The 27,973-nt window shown below is 36.7% G+C and overlaps 7 protein-coding genes across 7 annotated transcripts; 3 read left to right on the top strand and 4 right to left on the bottom strand.

Moving 5' to 3' along the window:
- Window positions 1–97: 97 nt before the first annotated feature.
- LOC9328795 (putative F-box/kelch-repeat protein At1g13200) lies at window positions 98–2,089 on the bottom strand. Its single transcript, XM_021014232.1, is given in 2 exon segments — window positions 98–835; window positions 838–2,089. Coding segments are annotated over 2 exon segments (1,311 nt in total). The 3' UTR covers window positions 98–776.
- Window positions 2,090–4,788: 2,699 nt separating this feature from the next.
- LOC9326055 lies at window positions 4,789–6,833 on the top strand. The gene is made up of 5 exons (XM_021014233.1): window positions 4,789–5,251; window positions 5,597–5,759; window positions 5,880–5,946; window positions 6,168–6,405; window positions 6,495–6,833. The coding sequence occupies exons 1-5, from the start codon at window positions 5,145–5,147 to the stop codon at window positions 6,709–6,711; spliced, it is 792 nt and encodes a 263-aa protein (XP_020869892.1). The 5' UTR covers window positions 4,789–5,144; the 3' UTR covers window positions 6,712–6,833.
- A 52-nt stretch (window positions 6,834–6,885) lies between these two features.
- LOC9326054 (cleavage and polyadenylation specificity factor subunit 6) lies at window positions 6,886–9,691 on the bottom strand. The gene is made up of 2 exons (XM_021014231.1): window positions 9,411–9,691; window positions 6,886–8,903 (listed from the first exon to the last, which is right to left on the bottom strand). Exon 2 carries the CDS (start codon window positions 8,887–8,889, stop codon window positions 7,168–7,170), a length of 1,722 nt encoding a protein of 573 aa, XP_020869890.1. The 5' UTR covers window positions 8,890–8,903; window positions 9,411–9,691; the 3' UTR covers window positions 6,886–7,167.
- Window positions 9,692–9,934: 243 nt separating this feature from the next.
- LOC9328794 (actin-related protein 3) lies at window positions 9,935–13,425 on the bottom strand. The gene is made up of 9 exons (XM_021014238.1): window positions 12,912–13,425; window positions 12,346–12,805; window positions 11,881–12,027; window positions 11,552–11,644; window positions 11,300–11,419; window positions 10,755–10,865; window positions 10,552–10,677; window positions 10,364–10,462; window positions 9,935–10,261 (listed from the first exon to the last, which is right to left on the bottom strand). Exons 1-9 carry the CDS (start codon window positions 12,956–12,958, stop codon window positions 10,181–10,183), a joined length of 1,284 nt encoding a protein of 427 aa, XP_020869897.1. The 5' UTR covers window positions 12,959–13,425; the 3' UTR covers window positions 9,935–10,180.
- A 2,722-nt stretch (window positions 13,426–16,147) lies between these two features.
- LOC9326053 (oxysterol-binding protein-related protein 1D) lies at window positions 16,148–20,193 on the top strand. The gene is made up of 8 exons (XM_021011632.1): window positions 16,148–17,071; window positions 17,203–17,556; window positions 17,808–17,892; window positions 18,062–18,522; window positions 18,679–18,834; window positions 18,999–19,307; window positions 19,379–19,723; window positions 19,837–20,193. Exons 1-8 carry the CDS (start codon window positions 16,496–16,498, stop codon window positions 20,017–20,019), a joined length of 2,469 nt encoding a protein of 822 aa, XP_020867291.1. The 5' UTR covers window positions 16,148–16,495; the 3' UTR covers window positions 20,020–20,193.
- A 40-nt stretch (window positions 20,194–20,233) lies between these two features.
- On the bottom strand, window positions 20,234–24,227 carry LOC9328793 (protein SDA1 homolog). The gene is made up of 14 exons (XM_002889944.2): window positions 23,787–24,227; window positions 23,493–23,660; window positions 23,271–23,404; window positions 23,048–23,186; window positions 22,673–22,819; window positions 22,530–22,592; window positions 22,276–22,371; window positions 22,143–22,202; window positions 21,991–22,065; window positions 21,866–21,919; window positions 21,664–21,765; window positions 20,967–21,581; window positions 20,773–20,871; window positions 20,234–20,687 (listed from the first exon to the last, which is right to left on the bottom strand). Exons 1-14 carry the CDS (start codon window positions 24,189–24,191, stop codon window positions 20,430–20,432), a joined length of 2,415 nt encoding a protein of 804 aa, XP_002889990.1. The 5' UTR covers window positions 24,192–24,227; the 3' UTR covers window positions 20,234–20,429.
- An 826-nt stretch (window positions 24,228–25,053) lies between these two features.
- LOC9328792 (cytochrome P450 86B1) lies at window positions 25,054–26,932 on the top strand. The gene has a single exon (XM_002892684.2). It carries the CDS (start codon window positions 25,217–25,219, stop codon window positions 26,804–26,806), a length of 1,590 nt encoding a protein of 529 aa, XP_002892730.1. The 5' UTR covers window positions 25,054–25,216; the 3' UTR covers window positions 26,807–26,932.
- Window positions 26,933–27,973: the final 1,041 nt, after the last annotated feature.

Raw genomic sequence — 27,973 nt, 5'->3', positions numbered from 1 at the left:
TAAAATAACAAGATAAAACACTTTAATTTGAAGATTTAAGTAAAGGACAAGAAATGGTCCAAACAAATGAAAGGTAGTAAGTAAACTTTTAGACATGAGAGACCAAACTTTGGAAATAAGAAGCAACTCTTTCATAGACAAAAAGTTCATGAAGCGAAGAGTAAGATTTTGTTTGGGGATGATACTCCACTAGACCCTCGGAATAACGATGCGAAAGGAGGATCTTGTTGTTCTTGCATATCACACTGGCCGAACCACACCAATGACATTTTCTGACCATGAACAACAAGAGCGCAAATCTATGGTATAAAATTTTCCCCCATGCATTTTCTGATGATGATTGGAAGATCCACATCTCTTGTACCATCTTGTGGCCCTTTCTTTTTGACATGCATACACGATTAGCAAGACTGCACATGTTCATAACTTGATATGGTCGGGATGTGAATCAGCAAAACCGGATTCTTATTAGGCAGCACTTGGAATGTCTTTGTCCGAAGATTGAAAAAGCTATTATGATTTCGTAGAGATAATTATCTTAAGTTAAGATGTATATCATCATGTATTACAACCAGTTCTTTAGGAAAAAGAAAGAAAGAAACTCTAACACATATTTTTTTGATAAGAATCTACACAATGAAAATTTGAGTTACACAATTAAGCATAGCCAAATACATCTCTAGCACATATTAAGAAAACAAAACACAAAAATAAAGAAGGATATATAAGAAATGTTGTCTCTTAATTCCAAAGTAGTAGTAGTAGAAGACTTTTATTTAGATATGAGATATCAAACTTTGAAAATAAGTAACTTTTCTCTTAGACCAAGGATGTAGGAAAAAGAATCGAGAGACTTTGTTAAGGAATCATATTTTACCAGACCGCGGGAATAGCAATGTGAGAGTAGAATCTTCTTATTCTTGCATACTGCCACTGGTGTGGATGGCTCAACCAAATCCTTCTGTCTCTAATTAAAATAATCGCGAATCTCAACCCGAGAAGAAGAACAAGAAAGCAAATCTATGGTGAAAATCTTCTCCCATGTGTCTTCTGATGGTTTTAGCCTCCAAATATCTTGGATCATAGTATCGTTTTCTCTTTTCGACATACACAAACTATTATCCAGAGTGCACATGTCAATATGGTGAGGATCTGAACCAGCAATAGCCGGATTTATCTTAGGCAGCAACCGGAATGTTTCGGTATGAATATCAAAAGCCACTACTTCGATTCTTTCATTATATGGTTCCGTAAACCAATAAACCGACCCGTTTGCAGATGCTGGCTTTTGGTCATAAAATATCCGATGACTTGGAGTGCAAGCCAAGTACCTCCAAGCATTTACCCTAAAGTCAAAAACCTCGCACTTTGTGACTCCCACGTTTGGACTCGACGCATCAGCAATGTACTTATCACAATTATACAACCACACTAATTTGTAATCGGTGGCCTTCACGAATGCTAGATGAAAGATTGATTTCATTTCTATATTCCACTCACGCTCCGTGGGGTTAAACTTGTGGATCAAAATCTGAAACCCAGCCGGAGGAAGTAGGCGGAGCCACCGTGTAGCCGGATTAACTACATATACAGAATGTGATTTTGGTGAATGGATACAGAAAAGGCCATCACAGCTTTCAGAGATTTTGATCCAGTGGAAGAACCCTTGAGGGAAATTGAGACGAGTATAGGATAGAAGAGAAGCCGATTCCAAGCAGATCGTCCTAAAACCAATGTCTGTGAACGGACGATACCCGATTTCTCTTATGGGATCTTCTTCTGTGATGACCATGACCTTGGGATGATCCATGCAGGCTTGCTTAGCGAGCTTCAAGTATCTCTCTTCAAAACTGCGAGACTCGATCGTTGATTTCCAATATTTTGAGAGAGACTTGAGTCGGATTAGGGCTTTCACCGGAAATCTTAAGAAAATTTCTTCTACGATGTCGTTTGGTAGTGATGATGGAGCCTTTACTCGCTTCTCGTTTCTTCTTCTTCTTCTCCTTATTATTCTTCTCATTCTTCTTCTCTTTCGCTTTCTTAGTGATGAAGATGATGCCATTACCACTTGCTGCTCTGCCTCCATCATGCTCTCTGCGAGTATGGAATAGCTCTTTCATATGTTAAAACAAAAATCTTATTCATATATCGAATATATAGCTAAACCATATATATAATTATCTCTTAAAATTAATGCTCAAGATCGGGTCAAACTTGGAAATAAATATCAAAATTAATAAATGGAACTAAATCAATCAGTAATAATCGAATCAATTTTACATAAGTAAGTTTTACATTTTACAAATTTTATTACATATGAGCAAGAAAGAGTACCGTATGTATTTATACATTAATATATATATAGGCATGATAGAATTAGGAAAATCAAAGTATAAATAGAACAAAAATTTGAAGAAAAGTAAAAGCAATATAGACACTTCGAAAAATGGAATAAAATCTTCAATAATTTGAATTCAATTGTCTTGACTTATATATCTTGACCAAATTTAAACATCAATATTCACTTTGTGATCTTACTGCTTATCATTCTTAAAAACTCCACAATCTCCACCGCCTTTGGATTAAAGAAAACAAATTATTAAATGCATTCGAAATTCTTCATCGAGGAAAAAACACAAATTTAGGAAACAAAAGATTCTTTCTTTTTTGGTCATGAGGAAACAAAAAGATTCTTGACACACAAGATATTTGATATTTATTTTATCAAAAAAGATATTTGATATTTATCTCTTAATTTTTTGTTATTTCGTTCTAGCCTTTTGCGTTCTTTTTGTTTTAAATTAGGTTTTTCCCGCTTCGCATATTGATTAGTGTTTAGATTAAATCATGTATATTTGGCAAAGATTTTTTATATAGAAAGGAAGTGTTTTTGTAGCCTTTCTTCCATCAGTCATGGTTAATTAAACTCTCTCTGGAATATTGTACACGTTCGTAGGAACATATAAGAACACCGGCGGCTATTTTGCAGTGGCGGATCTAGAAAAACTATCAGCATGGGGCACATATCAAACTTTAAATAATATGAGTTTTTTAAAATCTAAAAATTTGCAAAAATAATTTATGAAGAATACCATTGTCATAGATTTTTATATTTCTAAAATATACTTTAGTAGAATAAATTTACTAAATTCACTAAATATAATTTTTATATAATATTTAAGAATGTAGATAATGTTGGTTTACATGACTTAAAATTATTTTTTATATAGAATACAAAAGAATTAATATGTTTTGTATATAAATAAAAGATTGGAATGAAATGTATACAACCAATAAAAAAATATAAAAATATGAAAAGAATCAAGAATAAACAAAACAAAGAGATGTGTCATGTGTGCAGACAAAGAGAGAAGTGAACGTGAGTTAAAAAAATGAAAAAGCAAAATACAATTTTAGGACTCGAACACGTAATCTACAAATTCTACTAGTGTGATATACAAATCGCCACTTGACCTAACAAATAATTATGATTTGTGTTACAAATTTTTTTTTCTTTTCAATATGGAGCATGGGGCACGTGCCCCACCCTCAGCCTCTTTAGATCCGCCCCTGCTATTTTGGTCTCTTTAATTTCTTGACTCAACAATAGCTAAAATTAGTTGATTTGGTTTATGGTGGTTTGACTGGGTTGCGCTAGCTGTAAAATAGTAGGCTATGGAGTGTCGTTTACGTGGATGGAACGTGACATCGATAGTTGTGGTTCCGTCCAAGTAGCTTATGTGGAGTGTCATGTATGTCTGATGAGAGTGTGTGCTTTTTGCATGGTTGACGCGTCTCTCAATGCTCGTTGGTGTTTGGTTTGTCCCGTAGAGAATTCCATGCACGTTTGAGATGCTTTGCTAGCGAATTTACGTTGTGTCCAGCAGTTGGACTCGTAGTAAGACCTATATGAAGCTTAAATACATGTCTCTTTGGATCCTACAAAGACAATGTGGTGTTGATTATCTTGTTGGATAGACCTTGTTGGGAGTAGTTTCCTTGATGTGGTTTCCTCGTGTTATGTTAGTTGGCTTTCTTTGGCTACCGGAAAAAAACATCTCTATTTGATATTAATTTTATTGTTTTTCCATTTGTTCATACAGAGAATATTTTATCGAATTAAAATAAAATTTTATCAGTATCAATTAATTTGAAAAATATTAGATAATAAATAATAAAATTTAACTGAATATGTACTACAGCATACATTACTTAATTTTTTTTTCTTTTCTAACTTAGATTAGTTTTTCGTTCATTTGAGTTTGGTAACCTAAAGTTTGTTTGATTCATCTTTTGTTATTTAGAAAAACAGTCTAGTATTGACAAAGTATTCAAGTATTTGTTTTGACCAAGAAAATTTATATGAGTCAAAAGTCTGGAATTTTTAACAAAAAATAATTAAGTTTAGTTTGTTTTGTTTAAAATTATTAAAAAATCAAGTAGGCTTTTATACAAACTAAATTTAGTTTCGATTCAAATAATTTCTAACTTTGGTTTTTGTGTGCATCTCTACTTTTAGATCATCGAATAATCTTGGGTTTATTCTTGGTTTAGGGAAAGCATGTTTTATTAGTGAGGCAAAGTATACGCGTTCTTCCACTTTGGTTTTTGTTTTGTCTATATTCACTTTAGGTATTTAATCCAAAAGCTGTTACAATTTGAATGAAAGCGACTAGCTATTAAATTATATTCATCCACTTTGAACAAAAAAAAAATAAAAATTTATACATTCACATACAAAAAACCATCTCAACTCAAAGTTTATAATAATCAGCTTATTAAACCAGGAAAACACATATTTAATTTTGTCATTAAGAAGAAATATTCGTATTTCTTCAAACATGATTAATATATAAATAAAAAGCTAGCAACCGTGAAACAAAGAATCAAAAAGGCAAAAAGAAAGAAAAAAAGCAAAAAGAGAGAGAGAGAAGAAGAAGAAGTGAGACTTGTGTTCTTACGGTGTTTATAGCTTGTTTGTTTTGTCTTTTAGGTTCTTGCCTTTTTCCGATCAATCAGACCAATCTCCCCTTCACTTTTAGCATCTTCTTCTTCTTTCATCTTATTCTCTTTCGTTGTCTTTATATTTCTGGGAATTTTCTTCAATTGATTCCTCTTTGCTGTAATCACAAATACAGAGAGATATGTATAATCAGTTGGCGATATCTTCTTCTTCTTCATCATCTTCTTCTTCTTCGTACTATGAATCTTTGAAGATTTTGGAAGCTGATGTTCAACACGCTAATTCTTTGTAAGTCCTTTTTCTGGGTTTCTCATAAAGTTTAAGACTTTAGTTTCAAATTGTTTGATTTGTTGAGCTATAAGAGTATAGTTGGTGACAAAATTGAAAACCCAGCTGAGAATTTTAGGTCTTCTCATCAAATTGGGTTATTTTAGGAAACTCCGATGGACTTTTTAGTTTAGTTTTAGAAAGCTTTCACAAATGTAAAAAATCTGGAAAATTGTTGTTGGTTTTGATATTCTAATTTAAGCAAATTTAGAAGCTTTTTTTGTGGGCAAGGTTTCATGTTTGTTATTGCACATGTTCTGTTCGATGAATTGTGCATGAGAACTTTGAGCTTTATATCTTTTTCAGGGCAGAAGCAATTCCAATGGGGAAGAACAATGTGCGGCTTCAGATGAAACTGGTTCATAGTAACTTTGCTTCATTATTATTGATCTTGCTTCGGTGGATTGATCTTTCTTGCTCATGTCTTATTCCTCGCTACTTAAACCTTTTTCATGTTCTTGTCTACAAGGTTAGTTTTTATAAGTCTTCTTTGATCTCAAAATGTCGTCTTTTATTGGGGATATCGATGTCCTGACTATAACCTTTGTTTTTGGTGGCTGAAATTTCTCATTTTGTTGCCAATTTATAGGTCCAGTCTGATGGACAACCTAAGCTTACCACACACGGAAGGAAAGCAACTATTAGTGAGTTCTACGGTAAGCAAACCCCGAACCATTGATCACAAGTGTTATAATGTTCATGTTTTTGGCTTAAGCTTTTTGTGGACATGGCCATTTTTCTTCCTAAGGTTTCTCATTTTCATTTACTAAAAGATCGATGGAGAAATTGTGGGTGTATAGAATGGGAATGCTGTTGAATGTTTAATATGAGTCTCTTTGTGTCTCCATATTTGTCACTAATGTCTTGTGTTTTGTAGGTGTGATACTGCCATCACTTCAGCTATTACACAGCAACTTAGACGAGTTGGTAACCGCAGACATCGGGTTTGACATTAAAAGACTCAGCAAGAAGATAACAAAAGAGTCTCGCAGTAGTAGATTCAGCAATACCGGGTTAGAGCGTGAAGAAGAATGTGGAATCTGTTTAGAAACTTGCACCAAAATGGTGCTGCCTAATTGCTGCCATTCTATGTGCATCAAATGCTACCGCAATTGGTATGCATACACACTTTAATTTTAAGACCTTTTCGACCTGATGAAGGAGCTTTCATTTACTAAATCTCCATTGCTTCTCAAATCTGCAGGAACTTGAAGTCTCAGTCATGCCCGTTTTGTCGAGGCAGCATGAAGAGAGTGAACTCAGAGGACTTGTGGGTGCTTGCGGGTGATAACGACGTGGTGGATGCAAGGACGGCTTCAAGGGAAGATTTGTTCAGATTTTATCTCTACATCAATAGCCTTCCCAAGGATTACCCAGAAGCTCTCTTTGTGGTTTACTACGAGTACTCAAATCTGCTATAGAATCTGGACAAACAAAACTTTGTACAGATTTTTAGATGGTAAATGTAATGTATAGAATGTAAAACTGTGGTAAGACTTTTGGATGATTTGATGCGAATGCCAAAGCTCTCAGTTTTTACATACTTAATAATTCTGAAATTGCGAGAAAAGAAAAAATAGCTTGAATGCAGCAAATAATAAAGGTCTCCTTTCATTTTTTTCCTCTTAACCAAACGACATTCTTGAAGCTATGATGATTCACAATAACAAATGTAGAACCATCAATAAAACAAAACATAGTTTACAAATATATGCTCGTCTCCAAAGACTGACTATCAGTAAATAAAGTATAGAGAAACATTGTATCCAACATTTGATAATAAAGACTAAAGAGATAGATTTAGTAAGCAGAGTAACTTAAAAATGGCCTCGTTTAGATGCAGCAAGAGAGAGACGAAGAACATAAGAGGTTCTTTCTCAGTCACCTCGTCTCCTCTTTCCATAGTCTGCATCTCTTGACCTGGACCTATGATCATCTTCTGACATTCTTGATCTGCTTCGAGATTTCACGCTAGATTGTCCTCTATCGAACTCATCAGAATCACGGTCTCTCTGCTGCTTATACTCACGATGACTATCTTTTTCTTCACGGTGACTCTTGTGTCTTCTGTCACCACTGTTCTCGGACCAGTCACGTTCCGTGGTAGCCCGTTCTTTATCTCGTGATGGCTTTTCTTCTTTCTCTTGGGTTTCATCTTCATACCCACCATATTCAGAACCACCCTCTTCACCACCACCTCCATTAGCTTCGCTCCACATCGCTGCTGCATGAACTCCATTCATCCCCGCGCTACCCATTGTTCCCATTCCCGTGCCAAAAAAGGCTGGATTGACATGAGGAGCAACCCCAACCATTCCCATTGCATTAACACCTGGATAAGAATGAGGCATCCCAGGGTAGGCAATACCTGAATACCCTCCAAAACCACCACCCCGACCCATGAATGTTGGATCAAACCCACCAGCTCCCATCATACCCTGTGGATGCATCATGCCACCAAATGCAGGACCAGCTAGTCCAGGCCCATACGGCCCAGTACCAGAACCACTAGCCATGTTGTTTGGCCCTCTACCTCTCATTCCACCACCCCAAGGACCTCCACGGTTGCTCATTCCTTGGCCACCACGAGCAAACCCACCTCTACCATAATTTCTTCCACCATCTCCATTTTGCGTATTCATGTTGTTGTTGTTGTTACCTCTTCCCATTCCTTCATTCAGAGGCCTTCTGTTTTGAATTTGGTTTTGTCCTTGGTTCCTCCCTGTGAAATTAGCTCCCATCTGCTTCAGTGTTTCAGGAGAAGCAAAGGCTACAACACATGCTTTACCGTTGAAAATGTAACCATTCATTCCTTCTTTGCAAGAGGCTGCAGCAGCTGAATCGTAGAATTCAACCTGACAATACCCTTTAGATTTGCCACTAACTCTCTCGTCGAAAAACTTGATCTCTTTGACTCTTCCATACTGAGAAAGAACACTCTCAATCTCTGCATCCGTCGTCCACCAGTGTAACTCTCCAACAAAAAGCATGGTGTTTCCATTGTCCACAACAAATGGCTGCGTAGGGCTTTTGTTCATCATTACATTTGGATTCACACTCATCTGGCTAACAGGAATCTGCTGAGCACCTTGAGGCGGAGCACCATAGGGGTTATGCACAGGCAGCTCAGGCACATTTACCGCATTCCCTGAAAAACCATGGTTGTTTAACACAACAGATGTTGATCCTTGTTGTCCGATTTTGTTGGATTGGATATCAATATTCAACCCTTTTGCTCCAAAAGAAGAAGCTTGTGGATAAACATCTGATCTTGTGTCTGGTCCACTGATTCCATTATGCCCCCCATCGTTTCGATACTTCCCTTCAACCGTACCTCCAGATACAATTCCCATTCTCGGTTCAGCAGCAACATGACTAGTCTGAGCTTGAAGACTTGCATTACCCGTACCACCGACCTGAGCTGGTGGTTGAGGCTGATTATGAGCTTGGAAGAAACTCTCACCAACATTAACATCACTATACAGATCATCGTACTCATCATCGTCTCCCATAAGTTCTTCATCCGCTAGCGCAGGTATAGTTCCACTTCCTTGATGTAGTATCTTCTGATTACCTCCATAGTCGTTTTCTTCAGTCATTGAATTTATACAAACTGGCCAGAAAAATACAAGAAGATTAAAAAACTTAAAACAATACATCCTTTCACAGAATTTTACAAAAATACATCCTTTCAAAAGAAATTACAACTCTGCCTATTCAATTAGGCTCAGACTCAATACAAGACATTGATGAACAACATCAAATTAGATATGTCTGTGTACTTCCAAAAAATAAAAACAAGAACTTTAGCTTATAGATCTGAAAATTTGGGGATCTAGCTCTCCATTAAACGATTTTAATAAGGGTGTTACAAGATCCATATAGAGGAGATCAAATTACATACATAGTGTGATTTACAATGAAGAAATTGAACAAACAGAGAAATCTAAAACATTAGGGTTCTTACAAAATCGATAAAGACATAAACTAGATCTACGAGGAAAGTTACAGTTCAACGAGGTAGTAAGAACATGGATTAATCATTAGAAAGCTTTGAAATCGAATTGCCTCGTGAAATCGAGGATCGAAAGGAAAAGAAACAAAAACTACGCTTGCTTACTTTGACTTCTTGTTGCTTCGCCGCCTTCTCCGTTGAGATTCCGACAAGCTCCGGAATTTGTTTTACCGAGGAGAATCAGAGCTTCAACGAAAGAGTTGTGATGAGATCGGAGGAAGAGAGAGTCGTATTCGTCGAGACTCGAGATGTTCTTCTTTCTTATCCGATAGAGAGAAGAAACAAATGAAAGAAATCGCTTCTTTTCACCGTCATGTCAACAGTATCTCGTAACAAACTTTTTTATTTACATGTTTTTTTTATGCGTTAATACAAAAACCTATTAAAAGATATTTTGTTTTGAGTTTATGTAAAAAAAATTAAAAAATTGATTTTGTGTAATTTACCATTTCATGTCTAATTGATATTTTTAACGAATTTATATAAAAATAAAACACATATTAAAGGAAAAAAAAAAACTTAATTATCATGTGTGTTCCTTCACCTTGAGAATTTACCTCTAATGTAACAACTCCTGAAAAGATAAATGGTGAACAATGATATGAATATGATATATTGCAAGAAAAAGCTTAAGAAAAATGAAAACTTCACAATTAGACAATTGATAATCCGGAACTTTGAGTAAGTTAACAGAGCAAAAAAAAAAAAAATCTGCCTTCTCGTACTTTTTCTTTTTACTTTTGTCTGAAAATAATATGCCTTCTACATCAAACCTAGCTTACACTGTGTGTACTCAAGAACCCTAACGTAACTGAAATGAAGTATTTCAAACAAACATTCACAGGATCTGCTGATGAATTACTTATGAAGCAGCTTCAATACATTCCCTTGAACACCGGATTTGTGCGGCATATGCCTGCTCCATATTCCTCATACTCCTCTTTCGTTCTGCAACTCTGCAACAACAACAACAACAACAAAAAACACATCTTGTTTCAGAACAATTAAGCCATGAGGTTTAGCTTGAAACTAGCGGATCTCTAAATTGGTTTCCATACCGCGAAAAACTCAGGAGTTGATGAAAGGACTGAGCCTCCAAACCAAACTGCAAACCGCTGGACTGGATGGCTCACGACATTAACCTCCACCGGTTGAGACTGTGGTTTTAAATATTAACACAGGTTAATAAGGGAAGCAGGTTATATATAATACTTTTATTTTGCAGAACATCATGTAAAGTTTCTACCGTAATTTCACCACCAGTACGAACGTTATTTGCAAGAACACGAGCATCAACAATCTTCTTGAGATCTCTTTGTAACCTTCTTCCGAAATCTTTGAACATAGTTGAACCTCCGGACAACACTATATTCTGAAATGATTTCACAAATTCATCAGTAACGCGGTTTGGAAATGATCTTAAAACTCTGACCAGTCTGTGTTTCAAACCTTATATAAAGCTCTTCGTGTGTCAATTGGTGCAGACTGAATACATTTGTCTATCACAGCTGGTAAAGTAGTTGTGAAGTCATTGCTGTATATCTCTGGATTAAAGAATACCTGTAACACACAAAATCTCAACATTACTCATTGGTAATAGCAGAACAAAAGTGCAAGAACAATAAGGGAAATTATTTTCCACTGTCCAGTTACTCTCTCGGTTCACTGATACAAAGGACATTAGCTTCCTATGGGTCCAGTAGAGACAGCTGAACTCTAACTAGATAAGAATTAGTTCCAGACTTCCAGTTAACTTCCTTTTCTAACATAATATGACTGAGTAATTACCTCGTTTTAGTTTCTGAGAGAGCATAATTTTATATCAACACCGTTCAGTAATCAAACAGAGTGCTGAAAATATCTTATAATCGATAACAAATCATGAACAGCTTACTGACATACCACAAACTCATGCACCAGTAAAGAAATCCGGTCTCCGATTCTGGTCATCTTATCAAATTACAACTTTTTATAACAGAGAGATGGTAACAAACCTCGGGTCCAAGGAATCGTTCATATCCCACGTCGCAAGTGTATGGTGCACCTGTCTTTGGCTTTACACCTTTCCATTGTTTAATATACTTTGCTGGTTCTTTGTCGTGTTTATTAAACTCCTGCAACCATATGAATGTTCAGTGCTCTTTTTCTATTTTCCTCTGTCCAACGTCGCGCGATTTCAGCATACAGGCCAGCAATCACTTATTAAACAAAGTTATTTGACTTAAACATTAACCACTAAGTATTACCTTTACGATGTCAGAACAAGTGTAGCAGTACATTTCCTTCACTTTACGGGCTACATCGAATGAATCTTCTGGTGGTATATTCTCACCTCTTTCCTACAGTAAACATTGAAATGAGAAGTTCCACGAATGTAATACATTAACTTCAGCCAGTATATGAGTATAACATTTAACACAAATAAACTGGAAAACGAGCTACCATACAACACAAAACTTGGATTATACTCGTGTAACAACTTATGCACCTTTGAAAACTTGAAATGTCGCAGAGAAAGATTGAAAAACAACTATGGAAGAAGACAAAAACTATATTAAGATAAATTAATGCATACCCGCATGAGTTGCTGGATAAAGAGGGTGACATCTTTGCCAGCAATTGGGATCGATTTGATACAGCTCCCAATAACATAACCTTCTGCAACAGGTACAACATGAGTTGCCCCATCTCCAACATCTACTACAACCCCTGTCATCTCACACTAAGAAGAACTGTAAGTCAAATTAAGAGGCGAGAATAAAAAAACAGAACAAAAGGCAAGAGAACAGGTTTAATAGTTACTAAATCTAATATTAGAGGAGTTACACTAACAGAATTTTGTAACTCAGCCCCCTCAAAACAAAACTGAATAGTGTATAGTCAAGAACTAACTACATGGAAACCAAATACATTGTCCAGCACCTCGAATAAAATGATTTCATACAGTACACAAGAAAAATTGACAGCAAGTAGCCCAACACATATCATTTCATCCCAGCAAAGAAATTAAATACTTGGAGAAAAGAAATGTGCGACATACCTTTGATGTTGTGTACCCAGCAGCAAGTGCAAGAACTGAATTAACAGCAATGTAAAGCCCGGGAACATTGAAAGTCTCAAACAAAATTTCTCCAGTATATTCTCGACTTTCCGGAGGAGTAAGAGGACTTTCAGTAAGAAGAAAATAGTGATCCTCTGGATCACATCTCAAATAGTTAAATATACACTGCTGCCAATATCTTTCCATAGCATCCCAATCCTCAACTTGACCATGCTCAATTGGATAATGAAGATTATGAGTACTACTAGACCGCGATTTCGCAAGGGCTTCATCTCCGATATAGAAATCGAGATCCGCAGCAACTCCAGCGTTGTGTTGAGTTTGCCAAGTTGCCTTAGAAGAACTCTTGGATTGATTCAAAAACGACTCGTTAACTGCAACTACTGTTGGTAGAATAAAACATGGCTCTACATTACCCGCAAATCCCATTTTAGTATACCTGCAATACACACACACACACACAAAAGAATGAATCTACCAAGGGAAGAAGATCTAATTGCAGCATTTCATCAAACACGTTAAGCGCATAAACCAATTAAACGTACCCGGTTCCATTGTCGATGACAACAGCGGGTCGAGAAGTCGGATCCATTAGAGAAACTACGCCGGCGATCTCTAAAGCAAAAGCAGATCACCAGAGGGTGAAGGATCTGCGACTGGAGATCCAAAACAGTATCCAATCAAAGATCGATTATCTCTACCCTTAAAACACTAGAAAACCCTCCGATCGAACCTAAGCTTGCTTATTTCTCGCACCTTCCGTCAACGGAAGTTGAGTTTCCGACAAGCTACCGCGTAATTTCTCACTCGTAGGCTATGAGAAACAATGTAAGGGGAGAGAAAACAGAATTGATTTTCCCGGAAAATTAGAGATTCCCGTGAAATTCAACGAACTCAGATCATAGACAAAGTCGCCGTCGTCGATTTGTACTTCATCGTGGGAGATTTTTCCGATAGAAAAAACAAATGAACTAGTAGTAGTACTGTTTTAAAATTTGGCTTCGTCCTTATGCTTTGTGGTTAAGTTGGTTTAACTGAACCAAACCGACTCAATAACCAAGTCTAATTTAAAAATCTTAACAAATTTCAATAAAATTGAACCATACTGGACTGATATCATCATTACAAAATTTGTTTGGTTTGTTCAAACTTCAAAGGTGTGTGTGTTTAAAGTTTAAACACCTCAAATATATATATTAGTCTTTGTAACAAACCAAGTTAATTGGGGACTTCGATAATATGAAAGGTAATCATAACACAGTAATGTTTTGATATATGATTACTGTTAATCGGATTAACTTAATCCTATTGATGATTAGGATGTGTAGTCAAGCCAAGACAAACACAATCTTAGATCTTAAGTGATAACGACGCTTGAACTACCGAACAAAACCCATGAGAACTTGAGACTGAAGTCTTGTTATCACTTGAGATCTAAAATGGTTCCTCGTCTTTTAGAAACAATGTGGTTAACTACACTTGAACATCCGGAAACCGAATAGTGTAGATTGTTTTCAATTAAAATTTTCTATTATTTAGGCTTTTAGTATATCTTATATAGTACCCATTTCTCAAATTTAAACAATAAGTAAAGGGGTAATTGCTATTTTATAGGTTTTGAATTTTTTTCACAATTCACTGGCATTGGTTCTTGAATTATCAAATTCTTAGTAAAAATCCATTATTACTGGTTTGGAAACTTTTAAATTTCATTCAAAATATTTTGTTATTCAAAAAGTTAGTTACCATTGATTCTCTGATTCTATTAAAATCTAAATGATATTGGGATATGGATTTCTGCTATTCTATTCACGAAATACAACATTCACTAAGTCATAGCATTTATGAGATTCTTAAACTTTAGGTAAAAAAAACACACACACACACACACAATTTTTTTTTTTTTTTTTTTGTGTGGTACAAGGTCACACAAATATCCCACAAGCAAAACAAGCTCATGGCTTTTTTCTTTGTTTAGTTGAGTATCATTTCTTGATAGTATAAAACATAACATACTTATTTTCACAATCATGACCATAAAACTCAAAGTTCTACTTCTATTACTAATTTACTAGATTTTAACTCGCGGTACACCGCGGGATGATTTAATTTTAAAGTTAGTATAAAAATATTTTGTAAATTGTATCTCCTTATAACATATTTATTTATATTATAGTTTACAATTGTTATTAAGTAACGGTATACCACGAGTCCACGAGATAATTATTAATAAACTGAGGATTTAACCCGTATTAAAGCGGTATATAAATATTGATTCAAATTCGTCCGCCATATAAATCATTTCCGAAATATAACCCGTTCCGTAATTTCTTAACTCGTCCTGTGATTTGTATTAAAAAAAATAAGGATTAAATCCGTATTGAAGCGGCGGATTAATGATATTTTAATCTTTTTATTATTGTTGATTCAAAAACCCGTCCCGCCAAACCCATCCCGCCAAAAAACTCATTTATTTTATTAATGTTCTTATTTATGATATGATTCTGAATCATTGTCTAAATATTTTAATCGATGTAGAACGTTGAACACACATTTTCGTCAATTGGATAATATATGTCCGTTTTTTAAATTTCGAATCACAGTATATGCAGAAAAAAAATTGATTTTTTTTTTTACTTTATGTATCTATTTATACTAAAGCAACAGTCACTTTAACAAAAACTGCAACACTCTCCTTTTGACATGTGGCAAAACTCTCAACTTTTGCTCTTTCACTTTCACGTAATCCAATTCTACTATTCTTGGAAAAAAATTTGACAAAAAAAATAAATAATATTACCAGTTTTTTAGCAACCACTACTTCCCCATGATCTCAAAGGTATCCATTTTTCTAAATCCTCTCCTACTTTAACTGATGAAACCACTATAACGAAAGTATTTGACATATATATAGATAACTTTTTATATTAATCATTATGTAGTATGCTCACAAAGTTTGTCGTTTAAAAAAAAAAGTTTGTCATCTTCCATCAATAACTTATTTGTTTCATGATTTTGAAATTTAACTACATAGCTAATGGATTCAATGCACTTCCATTAAAAAAAAACATATGTTTGATTTTTCCAAAATATTTTGAAATATGATGTAAATTGACATTTATGTTGTTCCTGCATAGCGGGGCCATAATGCTAGTTATATGATGATTCAAAACAGTTAAAAACAAATCAAACAAAGATGATAGGAGAATCATAATTATAAATCTTAATCAAATCTTCTAAAAATCTAAATTATTAAATATGGAATATCCGGTGTATGAGTTGGGTTAAATATAACCCGACCCAACAAATTTTTTGTGATGGAATTTTTAAAATGGATCGGATTTGGTGAGTTTGGATTAACTCCTTCGTCTTCATCCCATTATGGCGTCGTGGACTTAAGACCATCATTTCAACTTCTTTACTTAATCCCTTATTGGGCTTGTGTGGGCCGCAACTGAAATGTTCTACTTGTACATCTCTTGTAAAACTCTTGGTTACTTTAATCCATTAAAAAAAAAAAAACACAAAATATTTTGAATATGTAATTGAGTATTGGTACCGAATATTTTGGTTATTGAGACCAATAAACAAAAAAAAAAGAGAGTACCAATTAGTAATTTATTTTTGTTTGAAACAAATATGGAAATTTGATACATAATCTAATATCCTCTACTAGCATTGGTCCATTGAAAAACACAATTATATGTTGACTCAGAGCATTAATAGTAATTTAATAATTACCTTTTTTATTTATTTCATGATTTAATTTTTTTAAACGATTCAGAGAGATGCTCCCTCTCTCTCTCTCTCTCTGCAGTCTCTGCACACTGCACAAACACAAATTTTTACTGACAACTGCCTTAAATTGGATCTGTGAGCCCTCTCTCTTTCTCTGACAAATCTCCATTATCTCTCTCTTCTTCTTCACCTTCATTGCTCTCTCTGCTTTTCGTTTTTTTTTTTTTTTAATTCTAGTTCAAACTCAACACTCTTCGATCTCCATCACCGGATCTCAGATTCTTCAGCTGGAGCTTGATCACCGGTTGGTGTTTTAGGATCTGGCTTCAAATGTTCGATTCGTAGTAGTTTTGAGATCAATGTTGTTTGATTCGATTGTTTTGAGATTATTATGAATCCTCTTTGCTGCATTGCTCCGGTTTCGATTGATGACCGGACTAATTCCGTCGTAGCTAAATCATCAGCGGGGACAGCGAATCATCAGTTAGGGTTTGAAGCTCTTCCGGTAACGAAATCTGGTAGTAACCATGCTTCTAAGCCGTCGTTTTCGACTCAGGCGTCTTGGATCAGCCAAGATCAGTTAGAGAGACTCTCTTCTGAAGTAGTAGATGACGTGAATCTCGAGGGGAAAGATGCGTCTTCTTCTTCTTCTAAAGGATGTTTCTTCTTTGGGAATGGCGTCGGTGCTGGAGCTGGTGTTGCTGGGATCATGTATAAATGGGTGAACTATGGGAAAGGGTGGAGAGCTAGATGGTTTGAGCTGGAGGACGGTGTTTTGTCGTATTATAAGATCCATGGACCTGATAAGATTGTGATGAATCCGTCTAGAGATAAGGGTGTTAGGGTGATTGGTGAGGAATCTGTGAGGTACATTAGGAAAGCTAGCTGCGGTAGTAGCAACCGCCTTGGAGCTTCTGCAGTAGCAGCTTCAAGGCCTTGTAAACCATTCGGAGAAATACATTTGAAGGTCTTTTAACCAACTCATTGCTTACTGTTTGTTTGTGCTTTGGTGTTGCATGGAAATTATTTAGGGACTAGGGTTTTTACTCTGCATTCCTTTAAGCTGGCAGCTGAGTTTGTAGTGCTTTATTATTGTAGGTTTCTTCGATTCGAGCGAGCAAGTCTGATGACAAAAGGCTTGCTATATTTACTGGTACAAAGACTCTTCATTTACGTTGTGTATCGAGAGAAAATAGAGCAGCTTGGGTAGAAGCTTTGCAGGTGGCCAAGGATCTTTTTCCTAGAGTGGCCAGCAGCGACATCCTACCTTCAGAAGATGCGGTTGTTTCGACTGAGAAGTTGCGTGAAAAGTTACTGCAGGAAGGCGTTGGTGAAACAGTAGTAAAAGATTGTGAAGCCATTATGCTTTCGGAAGTTTCTGTGCTGCAGAACCGGTTGAAGGTTCTCACACAGAAACACATTATACTACTGGATACACTGAGACAGTTAGAGGTATGTGTTAGTTCTTCCCTATGAACACATTTTGCTATGGACCTACTTATCTCGAACTTTTACAATTCTTTGGGTGTGAGTTATATGTTTCTTGCTGCCATAGACTCTAGTTTAATCAAATTATATCACTGCGATTTCACATTGAACATATTCAACTACCAGCCTCCTGTTTCTCGTCTGCTTCACTTGGTTTACAGTTTTTCAGCTTCACAGTGGAATAATTGATTTGGTTTTAAAAAAATCATTTGCAGACCGAGAAAATAGAGCTGGAAACTACTGTTGTTGATGAAACAAAGGAGCATGACTCTTGCTGTGGACAGGGAAGACGATTTAGTGGTGAGTTACATTACATCGCTTGCAGCTGCATGTTTGTGGATCCTTGATGTGTATATTATCTTTACTAATTTTTAATTATATGGAACGATTGGAGGTCTGGCTGATTGTAAATTCTTCCTTGACTCAGTTGAGACAGTTTTAACGTTTTTAAATCATTGTTCTCCTACAGATTTCTATTCAGTGATGTCAGAGGTATCTGCAAGCGATTCTGAGGCAGATAATGAAAGTCAAGATGGAGCAGATGTTGAATCTGAGGAAGATGATGTAGCTTTCTTTGATACAAATGATATCCTATCAGCCGAAGCACTGAGAAGTGCTTCTTACCGTAGCAGAGAAGCTGAAGGAAATGGATCTATCTACGATAAAGACCCCTTCTTTTCTGACCGCTTGCAAGTTCCCGCTAGAATTCCACAGTATCCATATGTCAGAAGAAGGGATAACCTACCGGAACCAAAGGAGAAGGAAAAGCCAGTTGGATTATGGTCAATCATCAAAGAAAACATTGGCAAAGACTTGTCTGGAGTTTGTCTCCCCGTATATTTTAATGAGCCTCTCTCTTCTCTGCAGAAGTGCTTTGAGGATTTGGAGTACTCATACTTGATAGACAGAGCACTTGAGTGGGGGAAGCAGGTCAGGTCATTCAGCCCTTTTTTATTTTAGTACAATACAGGAAAGAGTGGTTTATTCTGATATGGAATATTTTTCCAAAACATTTGTTTTGCTGGCCTAGTTTGAAATGTCCATAACATTATATTGCTGGCCGCCTAACAATCGTTCTCATTTCAGGGTAATGAATTGATGAGGATTCTAAACATAGCAGCGTTTGCCGTATCTGGCTATGCGTCCACGGAAGGCAGGCAATGCAAACCTTTCAATCCTCTACTTGGGGAGACCTATGAAGCTGATTATCCAGATAAAGGACTTCGTTTCTTCTCTGAGAAGGCAAGTTAACCATCACAGCATTCTCCTCTTTTATTGCAGAAGCTGTATTGAAAAATCATGCATGAAATGTGAAAAAATGTTACAACAGATTATCTTTCTAAATCTATCAGACATATATAATCGCAACCCCTCACCTTTTCTGCCAACATAATTCTCTTGTTCAGGTGAGTCATCATCCTATGATTGTTGCTTGCCATTGTGAGGGACAAGGTTGGAATTTCTGGGGAGACTCAAATATCAAAGGAAAATTTTGGGGACGGTCAATCCAGCTTGACCCAGTGGGTGTCTTGACATTAAAATTTGATGATGGTGAGATATATCAATGGAGCAAGGTTACCACTTCCATATACAACATCATCCTTGGTAAACTTTACTGCGATCATTATGGAACCATGCGCATCAAAGGCGGTAGCAATTATTCCTGCCGGTTGAAGTTCAAGGAGCAGTCAGTCATAGATCGAAACCCACGTCAGGTAGTAGAATGATTTTTAATTTTCTCTTTTTGCTCGTATGAACCGGCCTTTAATGGAATTTGGTAATGCAGGTTCATGGGTTTGTGCAAGACAACAGAACCGGGGAGAAAGTAGCTATACTGATAGGCAAATGGGATGAAGCAATGTACTATGTACTGGGAGATCCGACAACAAAACCAAAGGGATATGATCCAATGACAGAAGCAGTGTTACTGTGGGAAAGAGACAAATCTCCTACAAAAACAAGATATAATCTCTCCCCTTTTGCGATCTCTCTCAATGAGATAACTCCTGGGATGATAGACAAATTGCCTCCAACAGATTCAAGACTGAGACCAGACCAAAGACACTTAGAAAACGGTGAATATGAGTCAGCAAATGCCGAGAAACTGAGACTTGAACAGCTACAGAGACAGGTACAAAATCTTACAGGAAAATTTGTTAATCTTGACTATATACATAATTGTGCATGAGCATGGTAAGTAGCATAGAACTGAATGTAGAAGAGTGTACCGTTTGTGTGTTGCAGGCAAGGAGGCTGCAGGAGAAAGGATGGAAACCGAGATGGTTCGAAAAGGATGAAGAAGGGAATTATCGGTATCTAGGAGGTTACTGGGAAGCAAGAGAGAAGAAAGATTGGGATAGAATCACTGACATTTTCAAGAAGCAGCAACAGCGGCCCTCATCTTCTTCATCGTCTACCTTTCTTTAATCATCAATCATTCCATGTTTTTTTTTTTACTTTGATAATATAATACATATAGAAAGATCTTCACCATTCCCTCATTGTGCTTCTGTGAAAATTTGGCCGGAACCTATGTTGGTGTGTGTGTTCATCTGTAGATGTCATAGAGACTTATTATTGGAAATGATGATTTTTTCCTTAGAAATGGATAATTCGTGAAATGGTGGTAAAAACCAAAAAAGGAACAAAAACAGGAATTTATTACTCCCACTGTAAATAAAACGTATGATGACAGGAAAAAGGGCAACGTTTTGTGCTGAGACCTCAATATCAAAACTGCAGCAGGCATAGGACAAAACATAATTATGCAGAAAATGAACCAAAACAAAACTGTGTTCAGTTTTGAGACCGAAGAATTAAGAGTGTAGGTCATTTTTTCACTTCCAAGCTTTCCTTCCTCTAAACTGGCTTCCGCTGATGCTATTCTTCATCTTCTTAGTTCGCTTTGATTTCCCAGCCTTTGATCTTATTGCAGCAAGAGGCATATTCTTCCTGTGCTCCTTCTGTTTATTGCTTGATCCTCCCGTCTTCTTCTGTTTGACGGCAGCCTTGGATTTGTATTTCCCTCTGTCCTCCCTACCCGCTTTAACTAATTCCAGTCTTTGTTCTTTTGTTAGTTTATGCCTTATGTAAGCCTGTGGATAGAGTTAAAATCACTTAGTATTGAGTATGCCAAACATTTTGTGACTAAAATTGAGCATTCTTCTAGTAACAGCTTACTTCAAGTTTGGCTGGATCGACCCGCTTCTTGCTTAGCTGATCAGAATCCGGAACCTTGAATCCTTTTCGAGCCAATGCAATTTTTGCTTCCTTCTTTGCCTGTATGCGACACACAACATCAGCGACTTTTTTACCAACCAGAATGAAGAACATACAAAAGAGAAAAGGATCTAATATCTTGAGCATATATATACCTGAAGTTCTTTGATTTTTCGGAAGTCCTCATTCGAAAGTATGCCATCACTTTCATCAAAAGATGGTTTTTCGTTCTTTGCTTCTGCAAATCTCTTGAGTGCTCGGAGGCTTGTATCAGCAGAGAGAAGATTCGCATCAAAATCTACAATCTTCCTCTTCTTGCCCTTAGCTTTCTCTTTGTTTCCATTATCCTCTACAGAAGAATCAGAAGCTTCTCCATCGTCTTCTTCGCTTTCGATTTCCTCATTTTCCGAATCTGTATCAGCTTCATCACTGTCATTCACCTCTTCATCTTCATCACCACCTATTGAAGTATCAATATCACTATCATCTTCAGTGTTATTCATATCATCACCATCATTGGAATCTTCTTCAGCTTCGTCCTCGCTTCCACAATCATCAGGTATCAGTTCCTGCTCAACATCATCGCCGATAGGCAACTCCACGTCATCATCGTCTTGATCACCATCAGAGCCACTCTCATTATCACTTTCTTGCAATAATTCAACATTGGGAACATTGCTGAAGACATTAGACTCCCCATATTGTTTAGGTTTTGCAATGGTAGCTCCAGGACGGCCACGATCTTTTTTCACCAGAAGCGAAGGGTTGATCTGAAATAACAGAACGCAATTCTGGATTAACCACATACATCGATTATTTTGCTCAAACCAACAAATCAAATGCTTCTACTACCTCTCTGAACAATGCTATGAGGGAACGAGCTGCTGCTGAGATGGCTTTTTCATGGGACTTTTTATACAGAGCAAGATCTTGCAGCAACTCTTCTGTCATCAACTGAAGAACAGGAACAAAAACACTATTCAGACAACAGATTTGATGCTGGGATAAACTACATTTTATTAGACCAAAACACAGAGAGTTAAGAACTAGTTACGTCGTGAATCCTCAGGCACATTTCTCGTACCACATTGAGTCCGACAGCAATAGCCTGTTTTAAAAAATGAATTAGAATATTAAATGATGTTATGTCCCTTGATGTGAAAAAACTTAAAATCGCACCTCAGGACGTGACTTGTCGTGTACAAACTGATTCACAATTTGCTTGAACAGTGGCTCCACAGCATCAGAAGGAACCTGCTCGAGATAATATAATTAGAAGGATTGAAGAATGAGAACAACAATCATGTTTTAACGTGGAAATGTTTCTATACCCCATCATGGCAAGATTGAACTGCTGCTGCAAGTATTTGTGTAATGTCCTTTACATGCGGCTGCATTAAAGAACTGATTTTGATCAAATTTCGGTTAGCAGAAGAAATTATAAAGAGAGTAAGCAGATCATACCATAGCGTAGTTTTGAAGAAAAGAATAAAAACTTAGCAAATGCAACTTGTGAAGACCAATTGTGCGAGCAATAACTTTAATCATCATCAACCTGGTCTGCAAATTTATTCAATAGAGGAAAAATAATCAACAGTTAGTTAGTTCATATGTTTTCTATTAGAATAGATGAAGCAAATTAAAATATAAGATTTCAAGGGAAAAACATAATCTAAACGGAAAACTATCAGTTAGTCAAACAAAGTTAAAGAAATTACCTCAACACGTTCACCAGAGCCCTTGATGGTCTGAAGACGGGAAAACAATCTCTCTGCGAATTTCTATAAAAAGAAGTAAAAATATTCAATCATAGCCACTTCCATACCATTTTGATTGCACTACACAAAGCTAAGAAGTGAACCTGCGCATCATTTAAATGATTAAGAGGTGAAAATGTTGAAGTGGTGTTCTCAGACGACGAACGCTGCTTTCTTTTAATACTTTTCACTGCACGCTGTAGTTTTGCTTGCTTTTTCTTCTTGCTAGAGGATGTACCTTTGTTGTTTGCCTAACATCCAAAAGGGAAAAATATTATACAAAACTAACCCAAAACAGTTTCCCTATAGATTAATGCTCCATGATATCATATAAACATCACCTAATTTCATACTAATTTGAAATGATGAAAATGATATAGACAACTATAAAGGTGGAAACTTTCATCAACAACTAGTAAGTGTCTTCTTCATACTCAATGATAAAATTATTCATGTATATGAACAAAATGTTGTTTTACCTTGTAAATAGCCTGTCGATTAATCACAACCTGATCTATTTTCTTATTATCCTCGTCATCATCGCTTTCAGCATCACTATCGTCATCATCGTCAATGTTCTCATAGTCAAGAAGAAATCGAAGAGCAGAGATCATTATCCTGAACATATAAAAAAAAACTTAGTAACTTGACCAACGAAAAATCATATCAACATGCTCCAGAGTTAGAAAATAAGGGATATACCTAGGTGAAGAATGAAAGCAGGCTTCACAAATCGCAATTGCAACTCTTTCATTTTTATCACCAAGCCATATCTTTTTCTTGTGTAGCGCACAGAGAGTAGCAAGTGCTCTCTTAGCCTTTGCTTCATCTTCTTGCTACAAACAAAAACACACCAAGCTTAAATATCATCTAGTAAAAATCGCATTATAAATCATTACCATGAAAAAAGAAGAAAAGATTTACCTCTAACATAGAGATCACAATCTTCTGAAGTGATTTGTGCTTGGGATCAGTGATACTCATCTTACGAATGGTTTGAACAATGTGACCAAAAGCAAGAGCTCGCAGGTTTTTGTCACCAAGAGTCTGAATATCCAGAAATAAAGCCAGCAAATCCTCGATGACAAGACTCTAATCACACCACAAAGAAAACAATTCTCAGAACAAAACCAATCCTTCAAAAGTTTTAAACTTTAAACACATCCCAAAATTAAGAAATTACACTTTTCTCCAATCAGTTCAGCTTAAAGCACAAACCTTTCGATTCATTAGAAGAATCAGAGCTTGTGCAACATGGTTTCGAAGACCCGAGGGCATTGCTAAGCAAGAAGTACGGAGTAAGTCAGTCAATTGAGCTGGAAACTCCGAGAGTTGCTTCGGGTAAAAGGGAGTAACGTGAGCTAGAAACATGGCACGGTCACCGAGGTCTTTGGAAACAGAAGGGTCAGAGCCAATGCCACCAACGGAGGAGAAACTGAGAGCTGCTTGTTGCTGGAAGAGATCGACGGAGGTTTTGAACTGTTTGTAAATCAATTGGAGCTCTGTTTCGTAACCTTCTGGGTCACGTTTGATTTTACCTTGAAGGATAAGAAGGCTGAGATTCTCTGAGCTCCGGCCAGATGCCTTTAAGGATTCCGGCGTTAAACCTAGAGATCCGGCCATTTTCAGAGGTTTTGGGAGAGAGAATGAAACCCTAGGAAACAAATTGAGACTTTTGATTTATATATACTTTAGGTTTAGATATCTATTGAACCAGACCGGTTCAGGATATTTGATAGTCTTTGGTTCTGTACGGTTATTAAGACCAAGTATGTAATTTATGTCTTTTTAAAAGATCTCTTGTAAATGGGTGAAGAGTTTACTTGGTGAATACTGTCTCTATGCAACACCGAATTTAACAGATTTGTTTTTAGGCTTCATGTAGGAGTGAAGTAGAGAGTCTCTTGAAGAAAAGGTCAGCTTATGTAAATCAATAATAATTGTGTTTGCAGAGTGCTACAAGTTTTGGCACTACAAGATAGAAGTCACCAATACTCACTACAAGATAGGTCTTTTACAATCTTGATGTTTGTTACTTGAGAGTCTTTCAATTGTAAGTCTTGTATGTTCTTGAGTCGTCTTTAGACTGTGAATCAGTGGGATCGCCATTGAAGCACCATATAGAATCCCACAACTAGGGATTCTAAGAGACAGACAAGTGAATAGAAACATCTCTCTTGTCCTCTGTTTTTTTGGACCTCCCCATAGTGTCAAAATGCTATCATCTTCTTTCAGATTTATTCCTTGTAATTCTAACTAGTAACAACAAATTCCTCTTTCTTTTGTTTGTTAATTGATTCTAGAGAGCTTCATTTTATGTCTTCAGTATAATAATGAATAGCCAAAGAAAAATATACACTTATGTCAGAGAGACTCACATAAGACATGACAGGCAAATTTGCACTTTTTCTGGAATCGTTCTTTCACGGTTTTTCTCAATAAACACACAATTTGCAATAGCCTAATTACGTTCCGTCTCCAACAAGAAACTCTCATCTTCTTCAAATAGACCAATTCTACTCGAAGACAGCAAATGTAATTCCTAAACCAAAATATGAAATGCATCACAAATCTTTCTTCAAATACTATTGAAACAATGTCATCACTACAAACAACAAAACTGCAGACAGTTTACTGAGAGAATTACAATGTCTTTAACAGAGCGACTTTATAATCATCTTTCTCTCTTCGATCTATTTCTTGCCTTGTTGGGGCTCTTTGTTTTCTGCTGCTTGCGTGAGAAGTTAACCAACAAGCGTGGGCCAATGCTATGGCCAGTGTTTGGAATTACTTTAGAGTTTTTCTTTCATACGAATGATGTCTATGGATGGGTCACAAGGAGTTTGAAAAAATGTCGAGGTACGTTTCTTTATCGCGGAGTTTGGCTTGATGGGTCTTATGGAGCTGTGACTTGTGTTCCTGCAAATGTCGAGTATATGCTCAATACTAACTTCAAGAACTTCCCCAAGGGTACCTTCTTTAAAAGCCGGTTCAATGATCTTCTCGAGGATGGTATCTTTAATGCTGATGATGAGTCTTGGAAGGAGCAGCGACGGATCATCATAACCGAAATGCATTCAACCGGGTTTGTAGAGCATTCCTTTCAGACAACACAACATTTGGTAAGGAAGAAGCTGTTAAAGGTGATGGAGAGTTTCGCAAAGTCACAAGAAGCTTTCGATCTCCAAGACGTGTTCCTGCGCTTGACGTTTGACATCATCTGCATCGCGGGTCTAGGTGCTGACCCAGAAACACTAGCTGCTGATCTTCCCCAAGTTCCATTTGCTAAAGCTTTTGAAGAAGCAACAGAGTCTACACTGTTTAGATTCATGATCCCTCCATTTATATGGAAACCTATGAGGTTTCTCGACATAGGGTATGAAAAAGGTCTCAGGAAAGCTGTTGGGGTTGTTCATGGGTTCGTCAACAAGATGATTGTGGATCGTATCTGCGAGCTCAAAGAGGAAGAAACATTAGATAATAGGACAGATGTCCTCTCAAGGATTATTCAGATAGAGAGTCATAAAAAGGACAATGAGATTGATCCTTCCACCATCAGATTTTTTAGACAATTTTGCACAAGTTTTATTTTAGCTGGGCGAGATACAAGTTCTGTTGCACTTTCATGGTTCTGCTGGGTGATACAGAAACACCCAGACGTTGAAAACAAAATCATCTGCGAAATAAGAGAAATCTTGAGACAGCGAGGGGATTCTCCAACCAGCAAAGACGAGAGCATCTTCACGGTCAGAGAACTAAACAACATGGTATATCTACAAGCAGCACTATCAGAAACTCTGAGACTTTTTCCTCCAATTCCAATGGAAATGAAACAAGCCACTGAAGATGATGTGTTACCAGATGGGACATTCATAAGAAAAGGTTCACGGGTTTACTTCTCAATCTATGCCATGGGAAGGATGGAAGCAATCTGGGGAAAAGATTGTGAAGTTTTCAGACCAGAGAGATGGATCCAAGCAGGGAAGTTTGTCAGTGACGACCAGTTCAAATACGTTGTATTCAATGCTGGGCCAAGGCTGTGCATAGGAAAAACATTTGCTTACCTGCAGATGAAGATGATAGCTGCTTCAGTTTTGTTGAGGTACTCAATCAAGGTTGCCCAAGATCACGTCATTGTCCCGAGAGTCACGACTAACTTGTACATGAAGTACGGCCTCAAAGTGACCATCACACCAAGATCGCTGGAAGAGAAGAAACTTGAGTCATGTTCCATGTAGAATATTTGTAAACTATAATATCTTAGAGGAACTCAGTTTTACTGCTGAATACTAAAACCACAATTTAACATTTTTTGACCTTTTACTATCTCAATGTAAAAGTATATACCTGTTTTGGAGCAACTACTAACCATCTCAATGCATGTACAATGTGTGAGCAATAACTTCTTTGATATGTTCTCAAGACTGAAGAAATGTCTTCATCCAACTTACGCAGTTGCAGCACAAACAGATACTCCATGGCTTGTGAGTGCTGAGAGCTGACGAAAAGCCAAGCTGGAAGAGGAAAGTAGCTTTGTATGTGAATTTCCATCAACTCTTTTCATCAATCAGTTCTAAGGTTGTTCAGCAATCCTTCACTGTGTAATCTTCTGCAAGATGGTTTGAGTTTCTTACGCCACACCAATTCCTGCGGGTGTCCACATCTCAAACCATAACATTGCTAATATGTATAAGACTTCTCTAAGATCATTCAGAAAACTCATCCCAAACTCATTAAACACATGAACAAACATTGGAGTTGATCCAAAGATCACTCCCAGAAGAAACATTGTCATCATTTTAACTGCAATACCAACCCTATTGACTAGTGGAATTGTCTAAGATCACCACCAATCTGTTCTCACTAAAACAAGACACCCCTCCTTTAAGAACAACTCCAAGATTGGAATCCAACTGATAGTCAAAATGTATTATTCCAAGCTAACAAGACTACAAACCAAGGAGGAAAATAATCAAAATTGGAACTTACAATTGTAAAGTAAGGGATAACACAACAATAGAAAGCTCGTAGTTTTCAAAAGAATATAACTTTGAGAAAAGATGAATTAACATTACAACTCAAAGTTTGAAGACTACAGTTACAAAAGGAGACAAGAGCTAAAAAAAGACTCAAACTTTTCCAGGAAAATTCGAGAGAGAAAACACGTATTGAGCAATTTTCAACTCTTGAAATCTGTCGACCAGCTCCCGAAGACTGCAACCATCTCTTATTCCATCGGAGACAATTCTCACTTTAAGTCTCATCTCCGGTTCATGGTTCCAGTCGTGGCTCTACTCTATCTGAAATCTCCGCCATTAGAAACATCCTCCATGAGAATTGAGAAACAGAGTCGTATCTCTCTTCTCCGATATAGCGAGCGGCGATGCTCGAGTTCACTCAGTGAG

This window comes from Arabidopsis lyrata (genome assembly GCF_000004255.2).
Source record: "Arabidopsis lyrata subsp. lyrata unplaced genomic scaffold ARALYscaffold_1, whole genome shotgun sequence".
Taxonomy (NCBI): domain Eukaryota; kingdom Viridiplantae; phylum Streptophyta; class Magnoliopsida; order Brassicales; family Brassicaceae; genus Arabidopsis; species Arabidopsis lyrata.
The sequence above is the reverse complement of the archived record's forward strand: the minus strand, read 5'-3'. Positions and strand labels throughout refer to the sequence as shown.

Excerpts from the sequence above, each read along its gene's own strand:
- LOC9328794 (XM_021014238.1), bottom strand. The coding sequence starts at position 12,958 with ATGGATCCGACTTCTCGACCCGCTGTTGTCATCGACAATGGAACCGG. Across the intron at positions 11,420-11,551 it reads CTTGTTCTGACATCGTAAAG|GAGTTTAATAAACACGACAA; the intron begins GTAATACTTAGT and ends ATATGGTTGCAG. Across the intron at positions 10,262-10,363 it reads CAACTCCTGAGTTTTTCGCG|AGTTGCAGAACGAAAGAGGA; the intron begins GTATGGAAACCA and ends TTGTTGTTGCAG.
- LOC9326053 (XM_021011632.1), top strand. The coding sequence starts at position 16,496 with ATGAATCCTCTTTGCTGCATTGCTCCGGTTTCGATTGATGACCGGACT. Across the intron at positions 18,523-18,678 it reads CACTTGAGTGGGGGAAGCAG|GGTAATGAATTGATGAGGAT; the intron begins GTCAGGTCATTC and ends TTCTCATTTCAG. Across the intron at positions 18,835-18,998 it reads TTCGTTTCTTCTCTGAGAAG|GTGAGTCATCATCCTATGAT; the intron begins GCAAGTTAACCA and ends TCTCTTGTTCAG.
- LOC9328792 (XM_002892684.2), top strand. The coding sequence starts at position 25,217 with ATGTCTTTAACAGAGCGACTTTATAATCATCTTTCTCTCTTCGATCTA.
- LOC9328793 (XM_002889944.2), bottom strand. The coding sequence starts at position 24,191 with ATGGCCGGATCTCTAGGTTTAACGCCGGAATCCTTAAAGGCATCTGGC. Across the intron at positions 22,066-22,142 it reads TTCAATCTTGCCATGATGGG|GTTCCTTCTGATGCTGTGGA; the intron begins GTATAGAAACAT and ends TATCTCGAGCAG. Across the intron at positions 20,688-20,772 it reads TCGATCCAGCCAAACTTGAA|GCTTACATAAGGCATAAACT; the intron begins GTAAGCTGTTAC and ends CTCTATCCACAG.
- LOC9326054 (XM_021014231.1), bottom strand. The coding sequence starts at position 8,889 with ATGACTGAAGAAAACGACTATGGAGGTAATCAGAAGATACTACATCAA.
- LOC9326055 (XM_021014233.1), top strand. The coding sequence starts at position 5,145 with ATGTATAATCAGTTGGCGATATCTTCTTCTTCTTCATCATCTTCTTCT. Across the intron at positions 5,252-5,596 it reads GTTCAACACGCTAATTCTTT|GGCAGAAGCAATTCCAATGG; the intron begins GTAAGTCCTTTT and ends TATCTTTTTCAG. Across the intron at positions 5,760-5,879 it reads TTCATGTTCTTGTCTACAAG|GTCCAGTCTGATGGACAACC; the intron begins GTTAGTTTTTAT and ends GCCAATTTATAG.